Below are 27,697 nucleotides of genomic sequence, written 5' to 3' on the forward strand. Positions count from 1 at the left end.
TATCAATACACTCAATGTCAACACACTCCATATATTTTGTTAACCTCTTTCTTTATTTGCTCCTCACTTTTAGCAGTGTTGATTTATAAAGACTTGTTGATACACCCATGTGTCACATTTTCATTTATGCTTCATTGTCAAGTATTCATTGTTTCATGAAACATGTTGATTTTGTTGCATTTGAACTGTCACCAATTGATTAAAACTTGTGACACTGACAGTCAATAGTAATAGAGTACTCAAGACCAACCAAAGTATGTAGTTGAATCGTTAGGCCAGTCCTAACTTAAATCCCATAGCCTTTGCAGGTATACATGAGATGTCGTCACTTGATGCCACCCCAATGTGCACATCGTTTAGTGAACACTATTACTGCACATTTGAGAGCTGTGAAGTGCGCAGTAATGATGTGTGCATTGGCTTGACGAAGTCTGAGATCTATCCACAATTAGGCTTATGGCATTACCGAAAAGTATTGGGTAAAACCAGTCTGATTGTCACCAGTTCAAAACCAGCAGTCTTTGGGGTAGTGCAATAGTGTACCACAGGGAGTGAATTGTGGGGAGGTCCAAAGTGATTTTTAGTCATTTTGATCCTCTTTGTGGGGGCTATTCTTGCAGTACCATTCCGATTATAGCCATCTACTGTGGCCATCCAGTAAAGAATTTAACATACGTTAACCATTTGAAACAAGGTTGTACAATGTATAATGTATCCCAACATTTGATGTTTTTTTAATTGTCATAAGTTTGCTAACCAGTAGATTCATACACCTATAATAAGCTCATAATAGGTTTGAATTACCATCTTATGATCAGCCTACGGGAAACAGAGAACAAATTTGTAGGGAAATTGTAGATGCTATAACCATGATTATCTGGCATAGAAAAAGATGCACAGGTTTCCAGGTGTGTAACTGCAAAGTTGAGTGACAAAATTCACCTGAGGATATTAAGCAAATGAAAATGAAAGGCAACAAGTAAGGATACAAGTAAGAATGTATATTGGTAGTGTTTCAAAAATTACATACAAAGCAAATCTGATGAAGTCCCATGGATGTGGTGACAAAGTCACTATTTTTGTTGAGAGAATTGTTTACAAATTCACTTTACTATAATCATTATGTGCTTTCCATTCTGATATAAATTATTTTTAACTGCTGCATTGTATGCATGTGTTGCATGAACTGTACAAGCTAACTTGCATGTTTTAAGCTGCATTTTCTGATATTTTGGTGTGAAATAATCATGTTTGACTCAAGCATAATTGCTTCCTATGATTTGAAAATTTCATTTCATCAATGTAAAAAATTAATCATTGGGATGGACTAATGGGAAAAATAAATGAAGGTCGAACACTCTGAACTTCCGTTTTCAATTAAATGCAATAAAGGTGCTTCTTTTCATTACTTTATGATTAAAATTTTATTTCATATTAGGATGAGGCTTGAATAATAGTCAACAAGAAGAGTTCCTAATGCTTCTCAAGAAGATTAGAAATACTCAATATGTGACATGATCAAGGAGAATGAATCACATGTCGAACTAGGTCGAAAATGAGTTTTACATATATTTCTAATCAGCACATTTAGAGCTTGCAGAAACTGAAAACCTCATGTTGATACGACTTTTCATTGCAAACTTGCGTCAATTTATCAATCAGTGAAAACAATATAAAACAAAAGAATTTTAACATTTTCTTTGCCAATATTAATGACATACAACTCATTTCCATATTATGGCCAGAAATGTAATGATGGTTTTATTGTACAAAGAAAATTAACCACTAGTGGAAATGGAATGTTGTGTGCATTCAAATTGAAATTAGAAGCAAAGATTGAGGATGTTTGGTACAAAAATAAATCTTGACATATTTATTTTCTTAATTTTGTTTATTTTTGAGATTTATTTAGTTATTTTGACCTCTGCGCATCCAAATTGTGGATAAGTCAAAGAGATGAGATGAAAAGTCAGGTTTATGATTGATATGTATTCTCCATTAATTTAACAATTGCGTGCTTTTATTGAATTAAAGATATATTTTTCCATCATATTTATTTTGCATGTTCCATCATCATTGACATCACAACTAACAGCTCATGTGATTGGTGCAGCACTTGGTATTCCCATCCCCTCATCAGATGAAGATGAAGAGGAAGATAGCAATATACCAGCCCACCAGAGGAAAACAGGTAGGTCAGAGGTCATGAAATCAAAGGATGTCACCTGACATCACATTTCTAATGGCATATGAGCAGTCAGGAGTTAAAACACACCAGTCTACAAACTGAAGGACGAAATCAAAACTCGACCGGTGGTCAACTGCCGGTTCCAGGTGGAATAGGTCCGGTTGCTATTATAATTTGTTCTAAACAATGGATACCGGACGGAACCGCTCAGAACCAGCAGTTGACAGCCGGTCGAGTTTTGATTTCATCCCAAAAGAAAGTTGCTCTCTCTGCAAAAATGTGTGTAAAGGTGTTATAGCTCCAAATCTGTTCAGGAAATCCTTTTTTCTCATATTGTGCTGCTCTTATTTCATACCAATCAGCCCTGGCTGAGATGCATGGATCTTGCTGGTTGTGTGAAGAGAAATTATGTCATAAAATGCATATATCAGTTCACAAGCTTTGTACATTCACTCTCTCATTCAGGCAATGAGAACATAATCTTAGCACAGGTTAGGATATCTTGATTTTGAGGTAAGTCAAGTATTTCATTTCCAGGCCTACAGCTTAAAAATCATAAATGGTGGTTCAACTTGAAGAGTTTAAGAAGATTACAAGATCTAATCCAGAAGGACCTACCTAATCACACAATATGTGGAAGTATGCATTTATAAACCATACTTTCACCTTTCAAAATGTTGATTATAGGATGACTGCACATCCCAATACAACATTTAAGATCAAGCCAGGCATCAAGTGGATCCAATGTTGCCTTTGGAAGAGGCGGTCATTAGGTATACATTCTTTACATGAGCTGTCCTCTTCATTTGATTAAATTATTTTGCCAAATATTCTGACACTCATGACAAGATAGGTAAATGACCTCAACTGAACCAAAAACAAGAATTTTTTTTTCTTATCATGCCATCCGTACAAGAGGTCCCATTCTTTGGAATTCTTTAGATAAAAATCTGATGGCTTAAAAATCTGTTAAAACATTCCTGCAATCAATTCAAAATAAAACTCATCTCTAAATCTTCAGTTTCTCAGTTTTGGTAACTTCATTTGAGTTTAGGGAAATGCTAATATTCAGGCCTTTTTGGTCTTCCAGCCTTTTCCTCCATATTGTGTTTGTAATAATGTTTGAGGCCTTTTGTTGTAATGATTTTTATGGAAAGAAAATATGAATTTGAATATGAAATATCTTTTTAAAAAAATGTCCAAAAATGGATACGAATTATATATGCACATAATGGCAGCTACTTCGCACTTTTGCTCTGGACACTGTATGCTTTAATGTACTGGTGTGTCTATCAGTGTAATGCATTGCACAGATTGCAAATAGTTTTCATGATGAATATATTTATGTGCAATGCCTATATGCAACATTAAAACAAGCATGCCTTCAACATTAAAACAAGCATGCCTTCATTAATCTTCAATAAGTTATATCAACTAGACTGCCATCCATTTCCATCCAGTCACGATTACATACTTAATAATATACACCAGGTGGGATGTTGTCACGTTGCTGTCAGGTCATTTCATCAAGGTGAACAAAATAAAACCGAGTTCAGTCAATTACTTTAAATTAAACTATCAGTTTGCTACAAGTACTCAACTCACTAGATAGCAAAGTTCAGTATTCCATTTTCACAACAAATTACCATGATATGTAAATGGGCATAACAAAAATACCAGCAATCTGCAGCCGACTGTTTTCTCTAATGCGCTATTAGTACACGGTAATGAATGGCCTTGGTGCAGTCTGTAATTATAAATTGCTGAAGTAATTATCATGATCATGCAAATATAACCGTCATGGTATGTAACAGGCACATCAGTCATTTGCTTAAAGGAGTATTTTGTGATCCTAGCATCCTCTTTATATGACATTATCAGTACATATCAACGAAATAAGCTATTCCCAAAATTTCAATTGATTCTGATTTTGCGTTTGCGAGTTATGCACGATTATGTGTATTATACTGCTCCATAGGCCACTGTGATGAATTGCATTCTGGTATACCAGAACGTAATTCAAATTTGACAATATTGTTGTTAAATTAATTAATCTGCAAGAAAATGTTGGTACATAAACATTACGTAGTCAGAGGTTTTCAGTGGTATAAAAACATTTTTTGAGAAAAGTGGTGGAGGAGGCTGTGGATCACAAAATGCCCCTTTAATTTCAGAATATACATTACTATAATGAAGATTGTAATAACAACTCTGTTCATCTGTTGGTTCAACTCTTGTCAATATTAACATTTGGCATTGTGTGGTAGGCAATATTTAAAAAGAGACGTGCAGAGTGGGCTTTTGATAAAAGAATGTTTAACATAATTATATCTATGAGTTAGATTAGATTATTAATTCCTTGCTGCAGACAATTAAACTTTTTTACATGTTGAAATATAGAAAGAATGGAATTATGTGAAATTATTGAGGAAAGATAAAGGGTGTTCTGACTTTTGTCACAAGTTAATTGTTGGACGTACGTCTGGCGGAACTTACGCTGACCATCGTTCACACTACCACTACTCCTGGCAGCGCCTACTGCTACTCCTAGCAACTTGCACCGACCAAGTTCCGCTGGGCGTATGTCCGACAATGTGAACACAGCTATAAAAAGTGAAACATTTTAATGTGTTATTATTATGTATGCAGCTGTTTCTCACATTTCGGAATTAAAATTTCCACATGAGTAGACACTTTTGACACCTTTAATATCGTAACTGTCATGTTACATCATTGGATGTCCATTTTGCTGTTATTAAAATGAAATCAAAATGTTAGCTCTGACGAAATGTTAACTCAGTGCTTGCAAAGGTAAGATATGTGTGTTAGGAGCTCAGAACTGAGAGAGATTAAGTTCCAATTCCAGTACTATGTTGTGAAACCTAAATAATAAAGGTGGTTGAAGAGACAAACTCAAGCTTTTATGATTTCCTTGATATCTAGAACGAGCATTTTATGAGGTAAATTTAATGCTCATGAATATTTTGTATGTGATGCACTGATTCAAATGTTCTTTTGTATGTTTTGACAAAATAGTAAGTGAAGGAGTCACATTTAAAATGCAAGCATATGAATATTTTATACTTATACCTATAAACTTAGCAAAAGATCATCTTGTAATGACCTTTTTTTTCATCCTCCAAATAGTCTTACTTGCATCATTACTGAATTTCAAAATACTAATCAATGATGCAAGAAGACTATAGCTAGGGGCAGGTGAAATATTTAGTAGCTAAGGAATGCCAGTGATACTTGTGTCAACTTTGAGTCAGTGCACCATCTTCAGCATACTTTATTCCAGGCCCGTACTCAGGATTTTTTTGGGGGGGGGGGGCTGATTTTGAAAAAGTGGACCTTTTTTTCCAGGGGGGGGCGATTTTGTAAAAAGTGGACTTTTCCTCAAAAATTTGGACCTTTTTGGCCAAAAAAGTGTAAAAAACCCGATTTTTTTGCTCGCTTCGCTCGCAAATTGTCATATTTTGGGACTTTTTGTATACTTTTGCACATTTGGGGGGTGCGACTGTACCCCACACCCCCCCTAAGCACGGGCCTGCTTTATTCAAAGTAGTTCAAATTGTGTTAAATGATGAGTTTGTAAGATATAAGATAAGCTTATTTAAGAGCAGTTTCTAAATATACCACATTTTGCTGCAGTAGGTTTATTTAGAAGTGGATAAGCATTGCCATTCATGTTTTATTTTGCCGCCTAGATAAATCATAAATATTCAATGCCACATTTATCATTAGTACCATGTATAATTTGCTGCTCACCATGCCATATTTTGTTTTATTTTCAAATGCATTCAGCTCCAGCCGCTGTTCCAACATTTCTCAAAGTATTCAATCCAGCCGAAATTCAACCACAGAGAAAATCCTACTCAGGAAGGGGGTCGATGACCCCTGAGCCACCGTCCCCCTACCACTATTCAGCCTCCTCCGATGCATGCCCGATCCAAGTCATGGAGAGGAGAGACAACATCCACACCATTACCACCTTCATCTTCATCATCACAGACATTTCTCAGGTCACCTTCAGCAGAGTACAAAGCACCACCAGGGGTGTTTAAGAAACCACCACCGGTAGCAGCGCCTAAAAAGCCACCGGTATCACCCCGCATATCACCAATGTCAACATTTGAATTTAAACCACCACCTAAGATTATAAATACAGCACCTGTAATCAACAACAATACAAGTAATGGTACGCCGTATCATCACCAATGTAAGTTATTGCATGAGTGTGTTGTGATGTTTACTCGTTCATTCCTCCAGTTGTTTAATACTTCCTGTGTTTTCCAAAAAATTGTGTTTATCTATTTCAGCATGAGTTTTGGCAATAACATGAATCCTGGCCTAATCTCCTAACATTTGTGATATAGTCCATATTCGGTCATGTAATAAAGATTTATGGGAATAGGACAGGATCCAGGTTACTGCTGAATTTTGACTGCAGCATGCATTTTGTGTTGTGAACTAACCTTTTCCAATATGTGTCTTTTTTCTCACTAGAATAGTCCAGCCAATTTTGTAAATAAAGAAAAAGATTTTTTTTTTTTAAAGCACAGTGGCTTAGTTACGGTTAGGGTATTTAACTCGTTACTGTGAGGTTGTGAGTTTGAGCCTTGTGCTTGGGCAAGACACTTATTTCACTTGTCCCACTCCATCCAGGTGTAAAATGGGGAGCTCTGTATGGAGTATTCATATTGGAGCCACTCTAATTGGCTGCCAAAAGGTGTGATATATCCTAGTGGTAGCAGCATAAATGTAAAGCGTTTAATTACAGGTCTAAGGCGCTCTATAAAATGCTTACATTTACTTAGTTATTTATTTTAATAACAATTGTGAGAATGAAGCTTAAATTGAAAAACAGTGCTTAGAAAGATATTTTTACATGAAACATCAGAATTAATCAATTAAAAAATATGATGCCTATCATGTACTGCATGTAGGCCTACATCACCATTAAATATTGCAGTTTCAGTTTTGATAGGTTTGATGAACTAAATAAATTTTAATACATTTGTAATAATATATCATTTGGTTTCAACAAGCAAGAAAGGGTTTAGACCAGGCTCAATGTGATGTTTGTTCATCCTGGTTAGGTTTGCGGTCTCATCTCCATGATAAAGGTAATATGAGCCAGATATTCATATATTCTGATGAAATATTTAGTCTAGTTTTTTGGACACGGTTATAAACAAAATGTGTGAGAAAAACAGGAAGTTATGTACAGCAATTAATGTAGTATTGTTAATTTTACCCAAATTTCCTCATTATTTGATTGTTTTCAAACATTTATTTTACTTCTTACCAAGATTTCATTTTATTTTATTGGTTGCTAGCATGTGAGTAAAACTAAGCATTGTTTTCCATTAAAGTGAATTTGACACTGCTTTAACCATGTTAACATATTATTGCTGTCATGATAAAGGTTAAATGAATGATTGGTTCAATTTGTATGTTAGGACAGGCCATCATTTCTATTGAGGCTTGCTTCACTTGCAACATTTAGTAATTATGTAGCAATTAACATCAACATGTAACTAGAGCACACATAATCTGTCTGAACCATGTCTAGCCACAAATGATTTTCCGCTGCGTAATAGAATAACAAAAAAATGCCAAAAATTGATATTCAGCTGCTACAGGTGTATGATTGTGATTCTGTATAAATTCCTTCCTGCTGTTTAAATCTTCACATATATTTGTTTTAAAATGGTATTTTTAGATTATGGAACTGAAACCATTCCAGTACCTTCTGAAATTTAAGAAAAAAACTTGAAAGCATTGGCCTCTTTAGACAGAGAAGATAGAAGACAGGGAAGGAATTTAACCTTTACACCTTGATGCTGCTTGGATTGGTTCATATTACATTATTAGCTAGTGTTATGGGATAATTTGGCAAGAAATCCAGGCAACAGTCAGCATCTATCCAGGCAATTATCTAGGCCTACTCCTGATTCAAGAAAAATATAGAGCAATATATTTTGGGATTTAGAAAAATATGATCCAGTTTTGCCAAATTAAACCCCTAATCCGAATCCTTTAGTTGGAACTAACTGGCAATAGTCAAATTTAATATTTGAGCCAATTTTTGGAAATAATTAAGGGCCGAAAACATGTTTTTTGTAAGTTGTGACAATCAAGCCCTAAAGACTATACAAAATTCCTTATCAGGATATGGGCTCTAATTCATTGGTTCAGCAATTACATTTTCCGTTTTATTTTAACCAATTATTAAAAATAACAAAGTTAGAAAGATGAAGAGAATTTTGTAATTGCATTTGTAAGAAAACATACATATGGCCCTTAAATTCCCAAAATTGACCAAATATCTGCAAAATTTGACATTTATTGCCAGCTAGTTGCACGTTCAGGATTAGGATTGGACTTTTCATTTGGCAAAACAGAATAATATTTTTATTGGAAGTAGGATCAAATTTGAATTTAAACTTTGATTGCATAATTTCATCATCTTGATAATAATTACTTCAGGTATTTAAATAACCTGTTTAATACAGCAACAACAACAAACTATGTTTATATAACCTTTATATCAAAATTAGTTTGCATTTTAAATAATCTTTTGGAATGTGTGATTTTCTCTTGAACTTTGGAAGCAAATGGACAAATAGATAAACACCATTAATTTCATAGATATTAATTGTAACTGCAAACTATTACTGACCTCAAAATAAAGCAAAATTATTTTACATATTGTTGGGAGGATGATATACATGTAGTAACAGTCACTGAGAGTCAAATCAATGGTGATTATATGGTGTATTCTGGGATAAAGTACTCAGATTTGGTCTCACAAATGATACAATATCAATCACGAAGAATTTGTGAAAATCATGCAGAATCATAAAACTGTAATAGTTTCAAAAACTTCTAAGTATAAGTTATATTAATGAAAGTAATTTCTAAGGGATGAAACAGATCTGAACATGGTGCACAAAAATGGCATTTTGAACACTTTAGCAGAGAATGTGCCAAATGCTAGTAGTGTTTGGGGAAACAGCTACCGGCCATTCTGTCTTTTCCAAGTCACAGCATAGACTGTAGAGATAGTCTGTGGTTACAGTGCATTGGGCTATTCCATTTGAAATCCAAACTCCTTCTGTGGAAGATTTAGCTAAAGTCTTTCACAGAGGAAGTATGGGTTTCAAATAGAATAGGAAATTGGGTAACTGCCATTTGGAATACTCACTCCAGTTGTGGAGAATAGAGGAAAAGAGTATTGGTTTCAAAATACTAGCCAATTCCAGTTGAAAAACATAATCCCTCTGTAAAGATGTTTCTTAAATCTTCAACATAGGCTTAGGAACTGGTGGGCTTAGGGGACTCGGCCCCCTCAATAATTTTGGTGCGGGGGCTGGAATACCTTTCAGTCCCCAATAATCCTTATAGCTGAAGTTAAAAATTGTGATAAAATAGAGGGGAAATGGGTGTTTGTTACCTATATTTTGCAATCTTTTCTGACTCCAAGGGGGAGACCCCCTTCAGGCACCCCAGGGTGGCTCACCAACATTTTTTCAATTTTCAACCCTTCCCCATGTCGAAAATTTTCCTAAGCCAATGTTCAACAGAGGTATTGCAGATTTCAAGTGTAATAGCCCTTTCAATTTGCCGGAATGAATTCAACTGGTAATGAATTTGAAGCTTGTGACTGCTAATCAATATACTGGCTAGTTTGGCTTCTGACAAAGTGTCAAAAACTTCATTAAAAATGCTATGCTTTGGCGAGTCTGGCGACCACATACACTAGCAACAACTAATAACTAGAAATCCATGTGGCTCAGTAAAATGAAAATCTAAGTTCATCAAGATATATGGCTCACTTCAGAAAATCAAAGGGAGTTTCATGTTACCATAGTAACACAGATTTGACGCATCGTTTAATAAATAAAAGTAAATTGCTATTTCTCTCTTTACTGGGAAGAAGCTTTACCAGAGAATACATGTATCTTACACTTCCCACAATTCATTTCTTCCATTTCAATTTTCGCTACTGATCTGCTATCTGGTGCAACATCTGACAGTAGATATTGATAAAAAGTACCTCCATGAACAGAGGGAACCTGTACAAAGTAATATGAGTGTCATTTGATGTAATAAGGCAACACATGTTGCAAAGGATTCTGGGAGGGGTAAGATATATTCTCTGAAGTTTCACAGTCCAGTATATTTATAGATCTGCCATTCTAGTAGTGCAATCTCTGAGCGGCAAAAGGTACTACATGTATTATATAGCCAACATTTAGAGAATAAATGATAGGATTTTGTCTTTTGCCTATCAATATCGTGTCATAATGGATGGGCTGGCCAATATTTTGAGTAGTGGATGCCGGCGCAGCCGTATCCACTACGATAAAAATATTGGCCAGCCTATCCATTATGACACGATATTGGATAGGCAAAAGACAAAATCCTATCATTTATTCTCATTCTTATTCAGTTTTAATGTAACTTTTGCGAGAAAAACTGCCTTTTTCAAAAAAAAAAAATAAAGTTACTTTTGTGAGGACATCCCGTTGTTTTAAATGAACGAAACCATCACGAACATCTAAGCCGCCAATCGCGTTCTTTGTGGTCGCACGTGTATTACGCGAACGCATTATCGCTACGATCATTGAGGAGCAACAAGCGTGCCGCCGTTGCGTGGCGGCGCGCGCCCTGACAAATATCACTATCAACTATTTAGAGAATAAATGATAGGATTTTGTCTTTTGCCTATCCAATATCGTGTCATATTATGGATGGGCTGGCCAATATTTTGAGTAGTGGATGCCGCGCAGCCGGTATCCACTACGATAAAATATTGGCCAGCCCCCATCCATTATGACACGACATTGATAGGCAAAAGACAAAATCCTATCATTTATTCTCATTCTTATTCAGTTTTAATGTAATTTTTGCGAGAAAAAATGCCTTTTTTTTCAGAAAAAATAAAGTTACTTTTGTGAGGACATCCCGTTGTTTTAAATGAACGAAACCATCACGAACATCTAAGCCACGAATCGCGCTCTAAGTTGTCGCATACGTGTATTACGCGAACGCATAATCGCTGCGATCATTGAGAAGCAACAAGTGTGCCGCCGATGCGTGGCGGCGCGCGCCCTGACTAATATCACTATCAACTATTGTGAGATATTATACACCTGAAAACCAATCAAATTACGTGAATTTTTTACAAGACGCACCCATTGAATAAGAATTAGATTTAATGGACCCAAATATGGACTAAAATATGCTTGTTTCAACAGGTGTAGCATTATTATATGACCATGACGATGATGAGATTGATGATTTGCCCCGTAAGTTGTAGGACATTCATACTCCTAGCTCCCTCTTTCTGATGTCGCCTACTTTCCTAGCTCCATCATTGCATGACGACTACATTGGCTTCAGAGCCATCAGCCAACTCAATGATTATTCCTTTTTCTTGATAATCCTATATTTAAATTGTAATCATATTTCCTTGCAGTGCTAACACAGATCTACTAGAGATGAGTTGATCATATTGATAATAGACTAACTCATATACTTACTTCATCAATTAACAGTTTTAACATATCAAAAATTATGCCTTTTTGTACAGGATTGTACATTAAAGATGGGTTGTCAGATTTTGTGTCATATTATATGTGGCGTTTGTATTAAAAAAAATTTTGATTTTCTGATTCTAAGTTTTGATTTTAATATCTCCAACTGCTGTTTGGATATTAGAAGCAAAAAAAACATGTATCAGAATGGCCCATAGAACAATAGGTATACCAGCCACCTTGGGGAATGAGGCTATGTGCATACCATCTAAAGGAAACATCTCAATCTCATGCCTAAAATATGCAAAGCAGTATATCATAAGGGGGGACTTTGCAGGTGAAGTCAATTTTGAGTTCAGTATTTCTGCTTTGAAAGCATTTTGCAAGCTCTAGGCTAAAATTAACACCACATTTGCTAAAATTCACATTTTATAAGTGAAAAAGCATTCCAAATTCTTATTATTTTCCTTATTTTTTCTGTCCATTTTAATCAATCTACCTTGAAAAGCACTTTGCGGCAAAGTCCCTCCTTTTGATATGCTGCCTTACATATTACAGAAGTTATATGAGAAAACTATATGTTCAAGTTCAAGTTATTTTATTGACATCACCAAACAAATAGGTACAGTCAAGTTATACAAAAGATACACATATAGAAAATAATAAAGAGAATAAGTAAATTATAAAACTAAACTATTAAACATCTAGGTTACTACGTGCTTCAAAAGCAGAGTTTACAAAAGTGCAAAAATCTCAATTTTTATGGGATGAGGCTGTCAATTGTATATATATGCAGACCAATAAATATCAGTGCAGTTCTACATTAAACTGTACACTTGAGAATATAAATGTATTGTGTATGGCTATATACAACCTGATGAAGAGGAGGAAAGTTCAGAGTTTGAAATCATGAAAAATGTGTGCAACTGAATCATAGTGAATTTTTAAAGGTATACCAGGTCAACTTGTGATTACCATGTTTCTCTGAAACCAGGATGTATGCAGTAGCGTACACAGGAATTTTTCAAGGGGGGTGTGATGATAAAAAATAAGAAATTTTAAAAATGGCCGCGTAGCGGACATCGCGTCGCGCGTGCGCGACGCCAGGGGGGGTGTCTGAGGGGGGATGTGGCCCCCTCAGAAGTAGGAAATTTCGCAAAATGAATACCTAATTGAAGTGATTTGGTGGCCCATTTTGGTACTATTAGTGTGTAAAAGTTTAGTCTGAAAAAGCCGAAGAATTGTGAAATGACGGTCCACAAATCCTTTTGTGAACAAGTTTTCCCTTTAATTGTAGGCCTATGATTTATGTTAAACACAAATTGGTAAATGTCGAAAGGGAATATGGCCACTTGTTTATCGATTATGCAGGGGGTGTCTGAGGGGGGATGTGCCCCCCCCTCAGAGGTAAGAAACCTTTGCAAAATGAAGACCTAATTGAAGCGATTTGGTGGACCATTTTGGCACTATTAGTGTGTAAAATATTAGTTTCAAAAAGCCGAAAACTTGTGAAATGACGGTCTATGAAGCCTTTCGTGAACAAGTTTTCCCTCCTCAGAAATGTTGCAAAATGAAGGTCCAATTGAAGCCATTCGGTGCATAATTTTTCCACTATTTCAATGCAAAATACTGTCTAAATATGCTTTATTTTAACATATTCTTTTGAAAAGCGATTAGATTTGGATTATAAAGTAAAAATCATCTATAGCTTGCAAACGGTTTTCAGCTGATAACATGGCGCAATGCGGTGTAAGAGATGCAAAAGCGTGATGATGGGGTTGACAATTAAAACTTTTAACTACGTTGCTGGGGTATTGGTGTAAACATTATGTCAATTAACAGTTAAAACCTTAACGTACGTACGTTCGTTGGGGTGTGATGATGGGGGGGGGGTTGACATGTATCAACAATTAACACATTTACATATGTTACCGGTCAATACCGGTTATGGGATGAGATAATTTGTGTGGGGGTTGTTAATGCTATAGGCCTATGATATTGTGATAATATGTCCCCTATGCCTTGCTCATCCCTCCCACCTCTCCTCCACATATCTCCCTCCCTCCCTCTCCCTCTCTTTCTCTCTCTCTCTCTCTCCCCCTCTCTCTTTCTTTGCTTTTTCTTTTCCCTCATTTTATTTTTTGACAGATCCAAGGGGGGTGTTTCACACACGTAACACCCCCCCTGCGTACGCCAATGGATGTATGCATCATTGCTTGCATCTGATTAGTGCTTTTCCAAAACCTTTTCATTCCACCAAAATATTTTACTTGCAATCAATAGCTTGCATATACAAGTTTGCAGTCTCAGTTTTAATTTGATCACTTAATATTTCTTGTGGACTTACGGAATTTGGGAAAGCAGTTTTCATTTGTCAAGCTAATACTAAATCAGAAAATATAAAGTCTCAAACTGACAATGAATGACATCTGTATGTATTATAATAACAATCATCCAAAGTCATCTTCTACCTGTATGAATATTCAACATTTCTCAATTTCATATCAAACATTACAACAATTTTGCTTATATATACCTATGATTATAATTAACATTATTATTCCATTGCATGCTGTTAATTTTCTTTTTTTTATGTATTTTATGCTAAACTATAGCATTTTTGTTTTATCATGAAAATACTTAAACCACCATATTGATTGTATGTCAATTAAATCACGCTCAAGTGAAGCCATTTTTATAATGGGTAAGCTATTCCATTTAAAATCCACACTACCATTTCGGAAGGTGCTAGAAATATCTTACACAGAAGGAGTATGAATTTCAAATGGAATGAACACATTACATGTAGGCAGCTGCATTTGAGTTTCATACACCCTCTGAGAACGATTGATTCAACCTGAATCTTCCACAGATGGAAGCTGAGTTTCAAATAGAGTTGGTTAATGTGTAATTCAATTTGAAATTTATACTCCCTGTGTGGAAGATATTTCTTACTTCCACAGGGGGAGTGTGGACTTTGAATGTATTAGCCCAATAATACTGTACTTTCAAATGGTATTTGATACTTTGCTAATAATAAGATAGATGACATTACACAGAAGACTTAACAAAAAAGTACTATTGCATTTCATATGAATCTTGTATTTAATATAAATGACTTTCACCATACGCAATATGGATTTGTAGATATGGTGACCTTCAGAAAGAAAGAAACGATAACCTTGACGTGTCAGTGATGGTTACATACTATAGTGCATTATTAATAGCCAATAAAGTTTCAATATTTTTATGTAACCTATGGAAGCGATTCATTTGAGGATTTAATTGAGAATAAATTCACCAATCTAAACCAACTGCCAACGAAAAGGATTTATGTGATATTTTAGTTGGAAAGTAAACAATATGAAATATATCCCCATGGGCACTATTTTCTTTATTACAGTGCCCCTGATTGGTTATTTATGTGATATAATCATCTGAGTAGCCAATCAAAATAGAGCTTTATTTAGATTATGTGATCTTATTTCCCTTCAACACTACTGACCATTCTTACCATATCTGTGATTGCCTTAATAGATGATAGAGCCATTTTTGTAACCAATAGTCTTAATCCTAACCCTAAAATTAAATAACATTCCTAACGCTTGATTATCACCTTATGAATAACAGAAAAATGTAGTGTAAAATATAAAACCACAAAAATGAAAAGAAGGAATGGTTACAAACCATGGATCTCATCATCTCACACTAACCAATGTAGTTGTATTCAGTAGGTAGGTCAAACTTGCTGTGCCTCATCATTGAAACTGAAATGTAATTGTGTATTAATTTATTCAATCTTTCCTACCATTCAGTTGATACCGTTCCATGTTACACTGTTCTTTTTCCACAATACAATTATTTAACCTACATGTCTATATATATAGTACATTTTGCTCCAGTTTACTTCCCCTCACCACCATCTTACTATCATCATGCTTTGTTTTGCATGCATTAATATATAGAGCTACTAGGTCTGAGTTTATACTGTAATGATTACCCCAATTTACTCCCTTCATCCCTTTATCTTAGTATCATCATATTTTGCATGCATCATGTATAGAATTACTGCATCTGAGTTTATACTGTAATTACTACCCCCAGTTTACTCCCTGTCATTCTGTTATTTTTCTTGCATCATATAGAGCTACTAGGTCTGTGATCATACTGTAATTATTATTACCCCAGTTTATTCCCTTCATCCCATCATCTTACTGTCATGTTGTTTTGCATGCATTATATCAAGTTACTACGTCTCAGTCAGTTAATGCTATAATTATTACCCCAGTTTACTCCCTTCATCCCTTTCATCTTCCTATCATCCTGTTGTTTTGCATGCATCATATAGAGTTACTAGGTCTAAGTCAGTTTATGTTGTATAATTCTTGTTAATGTATTCATCATCACACTTGACTCTTATATTAGTATAAACGGATATGAATATGAGTATATTCAACTGTGAGCAGCAAAGTGAGGTAAAGTATGGTGCAAGTCTTTTAAACAAGAATCATATTGTTGATGCACAAATGTTCATTTTCTTTTTAAAATGTGCAATCCTTGTAAGGATTGAGCTGCCCTAAGAAAGTGTAGCTGTTGTTTATTTCGATTCAAGCTTGTTGGAAAAAAGTTTTCAAAAAATGTTATTGTAACATTGCATGGTGAACATAAATCAGTATTACTGCATTAATTAATTCGATGTAATTAACTCTAAGGATGCCTAAGTCACCTTTTGGGAGTGCTTATTATTAAAATGATGAAATGTAAGTCAATGGGAAGTTACACATAATCATTGAAAATGCAGTGTATGTACCTGAAGACAAAATCATCATAATCTAAGCCGGAAAGATTGAATTTTTGACAAGACATAAGTTATACAGCTGCATTGAAAGGGGCATTTGAGTCATTCCATCTCAAGTCACCCAATGGGTTAGCTGGTCACCCTCTCAGATTTGGTTTAAAATTACGTATATCAATGCCGTATGGGTCAAATGAACATGTTTCAAACGGTAGGTCTCAACTCTTTGTCGTTTCTGAGTTATGGCTCGTTTGAATATTTGATGTTTTTGACGCAATTTGTCCACTTCCCATTGAAATAAACACAAAATTGTCCAAAGTACCAATATGGTATATTCTTTTTGTTATTGTTAATGCATATTGGATTTGCAAGATTTTGTATTTAAACTATAACCATTATAACCAGTAACCAAGCATTAAGAGTTGTCAATCTTGTTTGATAGAATTGATTGAACTGGGTTTTTTTTCCAAAAATTATGACAAGTTGGGTAAGTTGTTTTGTGAAAATTTAAAGGCTGTGTCATAAATTTCCGTCTGGGTGATCAATCTTGCCATTTTGTGCTTAACTAGTAACTGTCTGATGTTCACCATTTATCGCAAGCACCATACACAACAAAAATCTTCTAGCTGTGCCAATATGGCAAGTGTGGTTTTATTCAATGCAGATAAAGGTTGTGTTATAATATGCAATGTAGGTCAATTCATTCTTATAAGAAATTTATAATAAAATAGAACAAGAAATTGGTTATTATTCAAAATTATTACTTCTGTGAATTTTTCCATATCTGTTGATACTTGGATCCCTGGGTTTCCCTACTGGTGGTCAGTTTTACCAAAATTCTTTCTCACATGGTAATAGGTGCATTACATACAGCTGGAAGGTTAAAAATCTTCTTTGTTATGCTGGTTACACTACCATGTCGCTTGCTGCTGAGCGGTGCTATGCATGCGCATTGCAGGCAAAAGGAGACAATCAAGGCTTGTCATTGGTTGATACATCATGCCGCTTGAAAGTCTGACAGGAGCATTATGCAATATGCATATTGTATTGTGGGAAGGAGTTTTGGTCAAAATTACTACTGGTAGAGAAACCCAAGATCCATTGAACATACTTCATACAATCCAATATCCAAAATGTATTTTCCATACTATTTTAATAAGGGCATTATACTTCAATCTCATTTCCACTCTACTGCTACATTTCAACTCTTAACTGGTCCTTTTACATGCAGTTCTTTTCAACTTTTATTTGTTGCACTTTGACATTGTAGTATCACACAAACATACAAGATTTTTTTGTTATCTCATCTCATTTTACAGTTCCCCCTCCCCCAAGTAGTTTGCCCCTCCTGAGCCTGATTACGACCAAGAAGATGACGACGATGATGAAATTCCATATCACCATCGATGTAAGTCACATAGATAGTTTGTATAGTGTTATCACTATCAGATAGCACATTAGTTGCCAAGACACACACATGATAGGCTATCATTATCATATTGTATGTGATAATGCACACATGATTTGGTGATACGTGTATTATGTGGACGATAAGAGTACAGGCTGTATCAAAATGATTGGTACCCATCAATTTTTAGTGATATAAATATCCCTGCCACATCAAAATGCAACATAGGATCAACATAATTTGTTTATGAATGTGATAAACAGTCATATAACTACAAATTATGGTCATTTTAAGAAGATAATACGTTACATTTGGAAGAGGCAGGCTTTTCAATAACCATCAATTCTGATGGGTACCAATCATTTTGATACAGCCTGTAGCTGATGAATCAGTGATAGGCTATCATTATCATATTGTATGTGATAATGCACACATGATTTGGTGATACGTGTATTATGTGGACGATAAGAGTACCTGATGAATCGGATTATATGTCACCGACTGGTACAACATCAAACTTGTGATGTTATGAAACGGCACCAAACCATATGAAAACATAACAAATCAACACATAAAAGTTCTTTGTCATTGTTACTTAATGAATGCACTTATTGCCCTGGCAGGCAAAATATTAGCAAGCATGCACATACTTTTGTTAAATCATTTGGAAATCATGATGCTACATGGGAACTCTATGGGCATGATTTCAACTTCAAATACATATATTGGCAAAATGCGGATCATGGCTTTTAATCCAAAAATCATGCTAAAAGCAAATCAGCTTTGTGGGTGATATCATCTAAGTTTGGGAAGGAATTATTGCATAATAGGTAATGTTGTGTGATATATGTGTGATATGTACATTGGAAAGTCATTCATCATGTGTTGGGGGAAGAAGATAATGATTAATAGGTGCTAAATTGTAATTATATAAGATATGAAAAGTTAATATTTGAGAACTTGTAATAATTTATGCCCAAAAGTAACAATGTACATAAAATGGGAGCAGTATACAAATCTTAACATGAGTTCTTGCATTTTGCTCTCCATTTTCAGTGAATTCTTCCGGTCGCATCTCATCACTATCTTCAGATGAATCCAATGATCTTCCATCACCAGCAGGCCCCAACCAACATAAATCCCCGTTAGATCTGCAGCATCCATACCAAGATGAAGAGAAACTGATTCATCCCAAACCGCTACCAAACCCTGTCAAGTCTTCACGTAATCACCAACAGCTTCATAGAGATCTCAAGATGAGGTAAAACTCATTTCATATCATCAGGATTTTAGCATAATGACATATACATGAATTCTATAAACAGTCCCTATAGTATGATAATGTATATTCATATGTAGTGGTAAACGTAAATAGAAAGCAAAATTATACTTCTACATTACTCAAATTTGTTACACTCACCGGAGCGCTTTCACCGGGTCAACAGGCGTTTTCAGGGAATGTTATTGTTCTGAATCTTGCTAGTGATGTTGGTGAAGTATAATTAGACAGGGCAAAGGTGTGCCATGAATGGTAGCCGACTTGCACAGTACGGCATTTTCTGTCTAGTTGTCAGAATTTCAGACGCAAACTAGTCTTTTTATTTCTGTCTTACATTATAGTATTTTGCTGTAAACCTTTGACGAAAGCATACTCACCTGTTGTTAACAAGGTGCCTCTGAAGTGTAGTATGTGTACTTTATGCGTGGTACGATCAATTCCGCTGCCATACGCGTCATATGCGTGTTGAGTTGTGCCTTGTCAACATCGTAAAATTACGCTCTCATCAAAGGTTTACAGTAATTTAATATATTTGATAAATAGACTGCTTTACATGATTCTTCAAGGGTAAAGAATGACTAAGCAAAAAAGGCTTGCCACAGTAAAACAATTCGATTGATTCAAACTATGATGCGCCTCCAGCAGTAGCGAGGGAGAGGCCAAAATATGTAGTGCATCATCACGTGAAAAAGCCCACATGTTTAAATGTGAATATAAGGATGTTACAGAGTAATGCAGCATTGAAACAGCAATTTATATTTATAGTAGATTCATTTACTATCTATCGATCACACATAATCCTTCTTGGAACTGTTTTCAACATTATTATTATCACACTCGCGAGAAAATCCAGTGGTGGCTAGAATGCAATACAATGGACGTGGCAGGTTTATATTTTGCACTATATATTACCCCCTGGAAGGAATTAGTGAAAAAACTATTATTTGAGAGGTTGTGATTTCTTAGGCATTGGTGATTATGCCCATCTAACATCTCAAAATCAGTCGCTTGTGGCATGAGTTTGAGTATTTGTTGAATAGTTAGACAGGTGTAAGCACTAATGCATAAGGAATCACAATGCAACTTTATTTTAATATTTTTAAAGTAAAGCATGTTTTTGTATATCCACAGTATCAAGACACATGGTGTCGGTAAAGTGCCTATTGATTCTAAACCTGAACTAGAAAAGAGATTCCAAGAGAGAAAGAGGGCAGAAAAGAAGAAAGAAATGGACAAAGTAAAGGAGGAAAGAAGGACAAGCATGGAAGTCAAACTAATGGAAAGACTAAAAATGGTAATGCATGCGTTAAATTAAACACCTTATATCACCTAGTATTAGGGTTGCAAGACATACATTTCTAGTTGTTCAAAAATATATATTGGAGCAATATTGTTTTAGAAAGTGTGGTCATTTTCAAGTGGATACTATAGACTTCCAATGTTGCATATGGAAGGAAGCAGTCTTTGAAAACATAGAAAACTTGTTCTGCACTAGCTTTAAAACAAGTGCAACACTCTCTCTTGCCCTGATTGGCAAGCATGCCCTGTTAATGAGTGACCGATGCCAGGCTTTGTTTTCCGTCATGAGCGCTGCTCTGCACAAAACAAAGCTTTGACACATACGATTACTTGTCTGTTGGCATGGGCAAGTGAGTGCCACACTTCTCTGGAAGCTAGTGAAGTATTCTCATCTTATCATGTTTTTCTTCTGACCTTCTTTACGTTTTTGACTTATTTCGTATACAGGAAGAAGAGAAGTCTAAAGAAAAGGATGCATCACTTCAGGAGGTGAAGGAAAGACCAGAATTTATGAAAGTGCGATTGAAGCAAACTCCCAGCAAAACATGATGACAACTGCAGTGTATAGCTAGGGCATTAGATAGATGGCTGATGTGGTACAAAAACAAGACACATTATTGAAATAAACTAATACTTTTGTTAGCCATGTCCAAAATTACTACTCACAAATCTGAGCTTTCGCCATCTTGGCTTGATCACAGATGAACTGGTCCACTGCTTTTCCCGCGAGACTTGGTTGCTAATGATGCAACCTAGTTACATAGAAGTGATGTTGATTTTAGCAGTGGGTCATATACATGATGAGGGCACTTACTTTCTAGATCTTGTATATGACCCACTGCTAAAACAAAAGTATTAGTTTATGATCTTAACAATCCTACCAAATAAATCTCTTTACTGAAGACAAATTTGTTAAAGATTCATATGAATATGATGTCAAGATGGAGGATGTGTGATGTCCAATCATTTAAGTCTTGTTGAGGTGAATATTATAATGCAGAAAAAGTGAAGGATAAACCAACTACTGTTGGTGTATTTAATTTTCAGACACAGGTGTATGTGCCATTCATTGTGTCAATGCGCATGAGTAGTAACTGTGTCATATACTTGCAGAAGCTCCGACCATTGTAGCCAGCTGCTTATAAACAACATTGCGTAGCGTAATTTTTTCGAAATGTGCATAATTTACAATGTCATATAGACTTGTAGAATGTTATGGGATGCACTTCTTTCTTTCAAATGTACATGCCGTGTGTGAAAATTAAATATAGAAACAGTTATTGGAATATCTTCTGTTACAATTTCCTCAAAAGAGACACAAGATGATTGATTAGATTGGCATCATAGAAACCTTTTAAGGTTAAGTTTTGTGCTTATTTTGATATTTGTGCAATTCTTTGCTATTTTTGTACCACATCAACTATAAATTAGATTTTTTAAGTTGTTTTGTTTCACTCAGGATTGGTAATGAAGAGGGTTTACTTTGGAAGGTTTAGTCATTTAACCATTAACAGTATTGAAAGTAGATCCCTATTCATGTCCTCCCCTTAAATTGGCTTGTATTGAAAGTAGATCCCTATTCATGTCCTCCCTTAAATTTGCTTCTATTGAACATTTGTAGCTCCCAAAAGTCTAATGCTGTTTTATTTGTAGCTTTCAGAAGATCTGTTGCTAGGACAGTTTTCTACTGTTATCACTGCTTTTTTTCTTTCCAATTTGCTTCACCTTTTCACATGCCTGTTAGTTTATCAAGCGCCTATTGCACTATAAGTACCAACTACTTATGACCATTTTGCTGTGAAGTTTTTGTTGCTTTAGACTGTTTTTGTTGCTCTTTTGAACATGTTGTTACTTTATTAAACATTGTTGCTCTGTGACATTCCTGTTATCTTATGATGTTTATGTTGCTTTCTGGATTTCACATTGCCTTCAAAAGTTACAGTCCCTTACTAAAGTTTTTTATCGCATTTCTGAAACACCTATTGCTGCTTTCCATTGTTTTCTTAGCTACCGTGGTTGTTGTTTGCTATTATTTGTTTCTGATACTTCCAAGGTTTACTGCTATGTTCAATGCAGTCTAGATATACTCTGAACTTTGTGTTGCTTAAGTGAAAAAATGACTGCTGAAGTGCCTCTGCTTCCTTCTCTTTGATATTTTGTTGCTCTTGTAATGTTTTTGCTTCTGATTTATTTGTTCTTATTGGACATTAATTTTTATGATTATAAAAATGGGTTAGTTTTCATTACCAGTTCTGATGTGATGTAATGTTACTCAAGGTGCTTTCTACTAACCCAGAGAATACAAGAAGGCTAAATATGATTTGTTGAGCCAATCAGCAACATGGTAAGAAGAAGGATTTAGCTTATATATTTAGAAGCTGTATTTTAATTGGTCACTCAAATGAATATATTGCATAATAAACCAATCAGTTGTGGTGATGTGTTCCCTTTATTGGAAATCACACCAGTTGGAATTATATGATATTAACATTAAGAAACTATCACTACAAGATTCCTATTGGGATCACCTGCACAGGTACACTGTCGCCAAGGTACCAGTGTAGTACCAGTGCAGTACCACTGCTGGTGGATCTTGTGCAGTAGCAACACTGGCTCTGTGTATACACTCTTTGTGTACCAGGTAGGCACATTGGCGATGGTGTACCTGTGCAGGCAGTCCCAGTAGGTATCTTGTAGTGTATGCATTGCAGAGCTCCTCAACAAATGTAACAATAATGGCTTTATTTATATTTGTGGTATCCCAAACTGTCCTTGTCATATTGGCTTGGATTGTTGTACCTTGATATTCCTATCTAAGGACTGATCACAGTACAATTTAAGAAGATGGCATGCAACAGTAAGAGTGTATAGATGAGGTGACAGTTGTTTACATTTAAAACCCCCTCTGTTAGTATGAAGTGGACAACTGCCTGACATAGGATTGGATATGTTTACATGGAGAAATTGTATTTTGTAATTGTAATGATTACAGGTGCCATGTTTCTATTGAACACACTATATACACTGGGATTTTTATATCACTCATACAAAATTGTAGGCAGTTCATTGGTTGATTTACCATTCAATATTGTTACCATTGGTCACACCAGTAAAATCAATACTAGCAAGCATTTGATAACATTCTTACCATCCTAATGAAGCTAATGCTGTGAAACTTATTATGCGTGTTGTGCATATGTAGGAAACGAGACTGCTTGGCACGATATACATGTGCATTTCCTCTTAGATTCTTGGATTTGTTTATGGGTAAGTTATTGAAAATATGAGGTATCTAAGGGAAAATTTTGTGTTCTATACTATTTAATATTCATGAAATGTAATACAATTTATGTATGAGTGATGTAAATCAGATATCAACTATCTTAAATTCTTGTAATGAAAGAAATTTAACACCAGGGTAAAACTGTATTGTCAATTTCACCCATTACACTCATAGACCATTAATGTTGGTCTCTTCCAGTTGAAATCCTAACACCCCCTATATAAGACATTACCTTAATCTCACACAAAGGGGTTGTAGATTTCATATGGAGTTGTCCATTCAGGCAATCCCGTTTGAATATCACACTCCCTGTGTGGAAGATTAAGGTCATGTCTTCCATAGGTGGTGTATGGAACTGGAATAACACTATGTATACTGGTTGTAGGGATCATGTTATGTTACATACCATGTGTGCAGTGCTTGTATGCATACCGTAAAACCTGATAGTTAGCACATGTGCTTACTATTAAGCGCTTTTAAAACATGCAAACATAAAGAGCCCCATCCACAAAAGTGTAAAGGGGTTTGAGCAAATCATCGATACACATAGTTATAATACGAACAAGTAACCTGCAAATGTGCGTCTCAACCACATTAGCTCAGTTGGTAAAGCTGCAGAATTTGGTTCAATTTCATGTTTACAAATGCGCTCAATTGGAAGCACATATGCTAACTATCAAGTTTTTACGGTATAGACCACTTGGCATCTGACATCATTGCCCGGCAGTATGCGTGCGCATTATGGCAATTTCAATTGTTCTTTGCCCTGAAGTGTGCGTACGCATCGTAGTCTGCTAAGGGCACGTGCATTTTAAATCGCCCGCCACATTTCATATAGTACATGAAAGCCATTGAACAGTGCAGCGGCTCGTTCGAGCATATCGATCGACGAGTCCCTCGCCTTCGTTGATAAACAGTGATGTCAAGTGGTCTATATTATGTAGATATAAACTCCTGGAACTGTGTTAAACCTCAAATTTGGTAGTGACATCAAGCGCGTTTACGATGTTGCACTGCAAGTGTGCTGGCAAACAAGACAACCATTTCTAGTTTCAAATCTTCATGACCAAATCAGTTGACATATCTTTTAATGATCAAAGTACCAGCCTGGCCACCTACATTTTCCAATTCCAAGGTATGGAATAGATCCATTTTTATGGCAACAAGTTGTTTACCATAGCAGTTACAAAACGTTGCCCATTGAATATTTGACTGACAAATCTAGCTCCCAAAATGATTTTTCTTACAATTATACCTCATTTGTTGAGTACAAGACCAATAATATTGAGATGAAACAAGATCAAAAATCTGTGCATCATGTATGTATTTGATTATGTAATTATATATATTCAATGTATATTCAACAAAGAAAAATATGCAATAACAAACATTTGACTCTGTGCACCACCCATTGTATCCTATATAATGTAATTGGAATTAAGTGCATCCATTATAGCACCCACTAATAAGTTTTCAATGACTTTATATTGATCAGTGTTGTCTAACATGTAATGGTTATCATTACAATCATTGTATTGTAAATGTTATGTACATGTTTTTCTAAGTATTATTGTAAATCATGTTACCTTTCAGAACAAAATAGAGTCATCACATATAGGAGTTATTCTTGACGTCAATATCTGAAAGAATAAGATATATTTTCTTGTCAAATATTTCATATTGTTAAAATGATTATTTAATAGTTATTCAATATTTTTAAGTGAAACTGACGAGATATGAACAAAAGTTACTGACCAACAAATTATTGTATAATACTCAGAGTGTATAATAAAATGACTATTATTTTGTACTTGTTAAGATCTGGTCTGTAGTAATCCAGAAGTGGTTGTGAGATATGGTTTGTACTCTAGTCACCAATTATTGGAGACTCAAATCTGACCAATTAGCTGTCTATTAAATGTTTTTTGTAAGAACAATTCACTACATACATACATACATATTGAGCATTTATAAAGCGTTGCTACATATAAAGCTATGTAGCATTGGTCAGAAAACAGTTACTTATTGCTAGTGTTAATAGGGTACTAAATTCAGCTTTATGGTGTTGTTGAAACTTATACAGCAATTGAAATTATTTGGAACAATAAATTGCAATAACAAATTGTTTCAATGGTGCTTTGCCAGGTGCTTGAAGATCAAAATGTAACAAATATCTTAACACTGCTTAAATTACTACTGATCAGATCTTAATCTCACTACTTACCATAAGAGTACTATTTATATAACTTGTAATATATCCACTGTATTTCTATTTAATATTTTCAAACCAAAGTTACATACATCCATTATGTTGATATATATTATATGGTGTAGGAAGGATAACCGGTGAGCAATTGTAAGTAGTAATTATTCAATCAGTATTTATTTGAGGAGATGGACAATAACTAACGATTGATCAACTCGTAATCAGCGGGAATTGTTAGGTTTTGGCCACTACGCCAAAAAGTAGACCCAGAGTAATATTGTTGACCTTTCTGGTCTATAGTGTGCGTGTTAAATAATGTATAGGGAAAGTATAGGACTTAAATAATAATTTGTGATACTTCTGGCGAGTTGTCACAAGACAGTTCTCAAAATAATGTATATTAATATTAATCCGCGATGTTATAAAGCCTGTTGATTACGAGCTGATCAAACTACTAGTATATAATGATGAGAGAGACATGTGTGTGTAAAAATTAGCAACTGATGATGTATAAAATAGAATGATGACAATTTGGAGTATATGATTAGATCACTTATGTGAATTGAATTTCCTTATCTCGTTGCAGTGATATCATCACAAGCGTGTGTTTTAATATTTTGGCTTTAAGTAGGTATATATTATATGACAGTGCTTTGAGCCAACAGATACAAGCATCAGAATGTGTGAGTGATCATTACTGGTCTGAAGTAGGGAAATTCAATATAATATTTATTCCATTTCTGTGGCATGAATGCATACTGCAAGTGCTAAGTTCAGGTGGTGATTCTTTGTTTGGTTTTTCATTTTCATTTTATTTCCAAAAATTTCTACAAAATCATTGCAGATAGGATTTGTGAAGGTCAAGACAGACCCATGTAAGTTGTGATGTTTTGTGTTGCACTTTATTATATATGGACCGATACCAATACATTTTTCCAATAGTTGTTACTTTACTGAACAAAATTTTCATGCCAAAACATTTGGGAACAAAATCAAGAGGTATAGTAAAAAAGATGTTTAGGAGATAACATAACTATGAACAAAACAATATTTATGTATTCATTGACACACACGTTTTTGAAAATAATGCAAGATGTATCAGCTCGAAATAGGCGAGAATTACTTGGATTTTGTTATTGCATGAGTCAATAAAGTTTCTACTTACGCCTGTGTATAATCACAAAAGCGTATATCAGTCACACACAATACACAATGCGCATTTTGCATAGGTGCTGCTCCCAGCTGTGTGTACACCATTCTATACCAATCCATGATGATATGAGTCCCGCCTATTACGAGCTGATCAGAGTATAGGGTGGCGGGTCTTCAATCTCTAATTTTGAAGATATTTTTGTACTTCTGACATTTCTAGAGTATTTTTGTTTGAATTATACATGTCTTTTCAAGATTTTTGTCCAATATTAAATAGGCAGTGTATCATCAAATACTAATGATGTTCCTTTTGCCCAATTTTACACTGGATTATTGAGTTTAAGCCTTAACAAATCTTTTGATAACACACCATAATTTGTTTCAAATTTGATTTATTTTTTGTATATATAATTGGTACATGCTACTCAAATGCATTGCATTTAGGAAAACTGCTCTTTACCTAGTATTGGCTTATTGCAATTGTACATAATTATAAACATAGATCCTCAAGATCTATGGGAACAGTTATGTAGACTTGG

General features: G+C 35.0%; 1 protein-coding gene across 3 annotated transcripts; it reads left to right on the forward strand.

Annotated features, from left to right (window-relative positions):
• Positions 1–2,098: 2,098 nt before the first annotated feature.
• Positions 2,099–21,662, forward strand: LOC140149283 (uncharacterized). 3 transcript variants are annotated; one of them, XM_072171544.1, is made up of 7 exons: positions 2,099–2,191; positions 5,996–6,410; positions 11,458–11,508; positions 17,851–17,939; positions 18,996–19,200; positions 20,350–20,512; positions 20,965–21,662. In XM_072171544.1, the coding sequence occupies exons 2-5, from the start codon at positions 6,128–6,130 to the stop codon at positions 18,996–18,998; spliced, it is 426 nt and encodes a 141-aa protein (XP_072027645.1). In that variant the 5' UTR covers positions 2,099–2,191; positions 5,996–6,127; the 3' UTR covers positions 18,999–19,200; positions 20,350–20,512; positions 20,965–21,662. The 3 variants fall into 2 exon arrangements, with proteins under 3 accessions (XP_072027645.1, XP_072027646.1, XP_072027647.1); XM_072171545.1 differs by lacking the exon at positions 11,458–11,508.
• Positions 21,663–27,697: the final 6,035 nt, after the last annotated feature.

This window comes from Amphiura filiformis, chromosome 3 (assembly GCF_039555335.1).
Source record: "Amphiura filiformis chromosome 3, Afil_fr2py, whole genome shotgun sequence".
NCBI lineage: Eukaryota > Metazoa > Echinodermata > Ophiuroidea > Amphilepidida > Amphiuridae > Amphiura > Amphiura filiformis.